This window comes from Mus caroli, chromosome 7, assembly GCF_900094665.2.
Source record: "Mus caroli chromosome 7, CAROLI_EIJ_v1.1, whole genome shotgun sequence".
NCBI lineage: Eukaryota > Metazoa > Chordata > Mammalia > Rodentia > Muridae > Mus > Mus caroli.
In genome coordinates, this window is record NC_034576.1 from 28,059,118 (window position 1) to 28,065,106 (window position 5,989).

Below are 5,989 nucleotides of genomic sequence, written 5' to 3' on the forward strand. Positions count from 1 at the left end.
AAAACCCTATCTCAGAATAGAGAGAGGAAGAGAGAAGGCTGGGAAGAGAAGAACGAAAGTGAAGGAGGGACAGGGAAAGAAGAAGAAATTGCCCAAGATTACAGAACCTCTAAACCTCTGAACAAGGAATGTGGCCCAGTCTTACCATTCCACCCATCTGCACACTTACCCATCTCTGATGTTCAGTCTTTATAAACTATTTTTTCAAGACAGACTCTCACTTTCCAGCCCCAACATGGAACTCNCTATGTAGATCAGGCTGGTCTCAAATTCAAACCTATCTGCCTGCTTCTGCCTCCTGAGTGCTGCGATTACAGGATTGTGCCCCCTCCATCTAGCTTGTGATGGCGTTAGTTATCAACCTAACTCATCTAGAATCACCTGCAAATAGAGTCTCAGCAAGGGTTTTTTTAAATCAGGTTAGCTTGTGGGTGGGCCTGTGGGGATTACTTTATCTTAACTGAGACAGCCCCCTGTGGGTGGCAGCATTCCTTAGGCAGGGATCCTGGACTGCCTACCTATAGAGTTTGAGTACAAATAAGCTTTCATTTTCTCTCTGCTCTTGACTGTGGATGTGGCCAGCTGCCTCAAGATTCGGTTTCTGTCTCCACTGTCCCACAACCTGGAGCTGAGAGCCAAAAAACCTTTTCCTCCTGAGTTGTTTTGGTCCGCATATTTTAGCACAGTAGCTGGAATAAAAGTAAGACACCATGGGCCCTTCCCTCATCCCCTCCATCCATGAGGCCAGCCATAAGTCTGTCTGTCCACTGATCCATCTGTCTGTCTGTCCATCCATCCATCCATCCATCCATCCATCCATCCATCTGTCAGTCCATCCATCCATCCATCCATCCATCCATCTGTCCATCCAGACACCCATCAACAACCCATCCACTAGTGCTAGCCCTGTCCTCCTCTCTGCCTGTCCACTTACCCACCCACTCATCTCAAACTTTCTGAACATTCACACACTCTTTCCCAACTAGCCCTGCTAGCTCCACCTACTATCCATTACCCTTCCAGTCCTGCTTTTGTCTCCCAGCTGTCATCTTTCCCATTCATCAAGACACACAACACCATAACTAAACACACACTTCCAAAGAAAAGCGCCTAGCCTAATATCTATCTACGTAACCCTCCTTACATCCAACTTTCATCTTCCTTTCTGCTCCTTCTTCTTCCCTTCCTGTCTTCCTCCCTCCATCTCTCCTTCTTACTCGAGACAGGTCTTTTATATAGTCCAGGCTAACCTGGATTTTGCTAGGTAACCAAGGCTTACTTAGAGATTTAATCAGTTCTCCTGATTTTCAAGTGCTGGAGTTATAGGCACACACACATCTGGTGTGTATGTGTGTGTATGTGTATAAGTGCATGTATATGTGTGTACATGAATGTATGTGTATGTATGTGTATACATGTGTTTTGTATGAATGTGTGTGCGTGTATGTATATGAATGTGTGTACATGTGTGTATATGAGTGTGTGTAGTCAGACTTCTAGCTACTTTGTGGGTTCTTCTTTCTACCACATTTCCCCTTTCCACCTCGTAACACTAGAAGCGACAGAGAAAAGGACAGAGGGAAAAGGGGACAATGTTACCTTAGACTACTTGCTGGTTAGGGACATCACATTCCCTAGGGCAAGTTTGATTTCACCAACAGGATATCACTTCTTCTCATCTCTTTGCATACAACCACTTGACAAGACAAAACAAATAACACCTAACCAGCGGGCGTGGTGGTGCTCGCCTTTAATCCCAGCACTCGGGAGGCAGAGGCAGGCAGATTTATGAGTTCGAGGCCAGCCTGGTCTACAAAGTGAGTTCCAGATCAGCCAGGATGACACAGAGAAACCCTGTCTTGAAAAACAAAAAAAAACAAAACAAAAAAGAAAAAAAATCATAACTACCCACCACCAGGCCAACCAGCCCCTTCTACCGAGGCTCGAACATTTATATACCCTTGAAAAGTCCTCAGAATCCCAAACATCACACACTCGCAAACTATCAGCAGCTGGCAAAACCATGTTCCAGCTAAAGCATGAGGCAAATCACAGTCACCGGCTGTGAAGCAGCCCCATATCCCACAACCGGGATTAAAAGGAAAACAGATTACCATAATAGTTCTGTGTTTGTTTTTAAAGAAACCAATATTCTCACTACAAGTGTGCATGTATGTCTATGAGTGTGTGTGTGAGTGCATGTGGCTCATATGTATGTATGCATGTTTGTGTATGAGTGTGTCTATGTTTATGTGTGTATGTGTATGAGTGTATGTGTGTATATGTGGTTTTGTATATGAGTATGTGCATGTATGAGTGTGTGTATATGTGTGTACGAGTATATGTGTATGTGTGTACGAGTATATGTGTATGTGTGTATATGTGTGGTTGTGTATGAGTGTGTGTATGTATATGTGTGTGTGTGTGTTTGACATGGGTTTTGTTATATAGCATAGGCTAACCTGAAACCATTTAAAAATTAAAACAGTGCCAGGCTTGGTGGCACAGGCCTTTAATCCCAGCACTCGGGAGGCAGGTGGATTTCTGAGTTCAAGGCCAGCCTGGTCTACAGAGTGAGTTCCAGGACAGCCATGGCTACACAGAGAAACCCTGAATTGAAAAACCTAAATAAATAAATAAATAAAATAATCAAAACAATGTATTTATGTCTATGTCTTTGAATATATATATATGTGTATATATATGTATACACACATATATTTACATATGTATATATACATATATATTTACACACATGCATATATATACATACATATACACACACATATATATATTTACACATGCACATGAGTGCCCTTGAAGGTCAAACCCCTGGGAACTGGGGTTAAGGGGGTGGAGAGCTTCCTGATGGGTGCTGGGACTTGAACTTGGGTTCTCTGAAGAGCAAATTTCCTTAACCGCTCTGCAGACCTGCCTGGCCTGAGACTTTTTGTTTTTATTTTATTATATTTAGTTTAAAGATTCACTCATCTATTATATCTAAGTACACTGCAGCTGTCTTCAGACACACCAGAAGAGGGCATCAGATCCCATTACAGATGGTTGTCAGCCACCATGTGGTTGCTGGGGATCAAACTCATGACCTTTGGAAAAGCAGTCAGTGCTCTCAACCGCTGAGCCGTCTGTCCAGCCTTGTTTTTATTTTTTTTTTATATTTATTTATTTTATGTGCATGAGTGTTTTGGACACATACACACATTCATACATATGCATGTGCACCACATATATGCCTACAGATATTTGTGAGCCAGCACATGGGTCCTGGGAACTGAAGCTTGCATCCATTGCTAGAACAGCCAAGTGCTCTAACCTGCTGAGTCATCTCTTCACCCTTGAAGGTTTGTTTTTATGGTTTTTAAAAATTCTATGTAGGAACTAGGCATGGTCGTGTCTCCCATCTATGACACTGTGCCTAGCATCCTAACATCTTTTTTTTTTTTTTAACAAACAGTTGATGTTTTCACGTTCTACACTGTCTTTTGTTATATTTTTGTTTGTTTGTTTGTTTGTTTGTTTTGTTTTGTTTTTCGAGACAGGATTTCTCTGTGTAGCCCTGGCTGTCCTAGAACTCACTCTGTAGACCAGGTTGGCCTTGAACTCAGAAATCCACCTGCCTCTGCCTCTGGAGTGCTGGGATTAAAGGCGTGCGCCACCATGCCAGGCTGTTTTAATTTTTTTTTTTTTTTGAGGCAGGGTCTCTTTATGCAGTGCTGACTGTCTTGGGGCTCCCTATGTAAACCAGGCTGATCTTGAACTCATGAGGTCCACTTGTCTGTGTTCCTCAAGAGCTGGGACTACAGGTATATGCCACCACTCCCAGCTACTGTCTCTTTTTTTGTTTGTTTAATTTATGTGTATATCTACAAATAACATTGAAGAGGTCAGCTCAGGAACTTTGGAAAATCCCACCAGACCCCTCCCCTCCAGAAGGAAAAGACCAATTACATTCCTCAGACCACGGGGTGGGGGTTGGGGGGTGTGAACCAACGACAATCGGCCACCTGTGGGTGGGGGAGGCCTGGAGTAGACACATTCCATGACCACTGGCCACCTACAGTCGAGGGAAGTGTAACCCTGGCTGTCCTGGAACTCACTCTGTAGACCAGGCTGGCCTCGAACTCAGAAATCCGCCTGCCTCTGCCTCCCGAGTGCTGGGATTAAAGGCCTGCGCCACCACTGCCTTTTGTCTTATTTCTTGTTTCCTTTATTTCTCATCCCTGCTCCTCCTACTTGACACCTCACTATTCAGAACCACTATCCCTGTGGACTTGGGTCAGTCAGTCTTGATTTGTCATGAAAGAAAATTTATTTTTTGCTGTGGGAGGTGGACTGCAGAAATACATAATGGATCAACATCCCGGGACTGGCTCTGTTGTTGTAGCACAATAGCACAAGACTTAACCATAGATGAAGGAAAATAATCAACCAACCACATGGCTCCATCCAGGACTGGGGAAAACTGTGGAAGAGTTGGCAAAAAGAATGTGAGAGCCAGAGGGAAGGGTGAGATGTTATATAGCCACTTTCTTGGAACTGAAATAGTCCATTCTGGAGGGAAGTGCCTTAAGATTTATGAAGTACAAAACTGATAACAACTTCTTCCTTTTTTGTTTGTTTGTTTTTTGTTTTTGAGACAGGGTTTCTCTGTGTAGCCCTGGCTGTCCTGGAACTCACTCTGTAGACCAGGCTGGCCTCGAACTCAGAAATCCGCCTGCCTCTGCCTCCCGAATGCTGGGATTAAAGGCGTGAGCCACCACTGCCCGGCCCTTTTTTTTTTTTTTAAGATTTATTTATTGATTTTATGTATATGGGTACACTGTAGCTGAACAAATGGTTGTGAGCCTTCTTGTGATTGTTGAGAATTGAATTTTTTAGGACCTCTGCTAGCTCCAGTCAACCCTGCTCGCTCTGGCCCAAAGACTTATTTATTATTATACATAAGTACACTGTAGTTGTCTTCAGACTCGCCAGAGAGGGCATCAGATCTCATTCCGGGTGGTTGTGAGCTACCATGTGGTTGCTGGGATTTGAATTCAGAACCTTCAGAACAGCAGTCTGTGCTCTTACCCACTGAGCCATCTCACCAGCCCTGACAACAACTTCTAAGACTCAGGGAGTTCCTCAAACTTACAGGATTCACAAGGCCCCTCCAGAAGGTAATATAAGCAGTAACAATTACTAAGGAGAAAAGACTCTCTGAGACCTTTCTCTATGATGGGGTGTGCTTTTTGGTGATGGAGCCGCCCTTAAGTAATCTCTGATCCAATAAGTAGCCCCTCACTCATATTCCTTCTGTAATTTACCCCAATACACTCATCCATTTACTAAGTTGGATTTTTGTGGAATTGTTTCTTTGGTCGTTTATCAGTGCACTTTCTGAAACAAATAGAAATTTGCTCACTATTCCTCAGGTGTCTTAGTTAGGGTTTTACTGCTGTGAACAAACACTATTACCAAGGCAACTCTTGTAAGGACAACATTTAATTAGGGCTGGCTTACAGGTTCAGAGGTTCAGTCCATTATCATCAAGGCGGGAGCATGGCAGCATCCAGGCAGGCTTGATGTAGGAAGAGCTGAGAGTTCTACATCTTCATTTGCAGGCCAAATACTAGCTTCCAGGCAGGTAGGATGAGGGTCTTAAAGTCCACATCCACAGTGACACACCTATTCCAACAGGGCCACACCTTCTAATAGTGCCACTTCCTGACCCAAGCATATACAAACCATCACACCAGGAGAAATTACATAATACAAGGGTCCTTTTACTTCCTGAGTCTGGGGTGACCCTGCAGTCACCGTATTCCAAGGAATCTCCAGTTTCTAGATGACCTGGGACAATACCAGACAACTCACTATTTCCAGGGAGCCCACACCCTCACATGACTTGAAGTTTCCGTGTCAGGGAACTCTGGGTGTCAAGGCTGTGACGCAAGAGCTCCGGCAGATTTCCAAACTCCTGGAGACTTGA

At 43.9% G+C, this 5,989-nt stretch overlaps 1 protein-coding gene across 1 annotated transcript in view; it reads left to right on the forward strand.

Moving 5' to 3' along the window:
* LOC110297436 (galectin-6-like) overlaps positions 1-5,989 on the forward strand; it is a 12,545-nt gene extending 6,556 nt beyond the window's left edge. The window contains exon 8 of the mRNA XM_021166187.1: positions 5,924-5,989. Coding sequence (XP_021021846.1) covers positions 5,924-5,989 — 66 coding nt within the window. The remainder of the gene's footprint in view (positions 1-5,923) is intronic.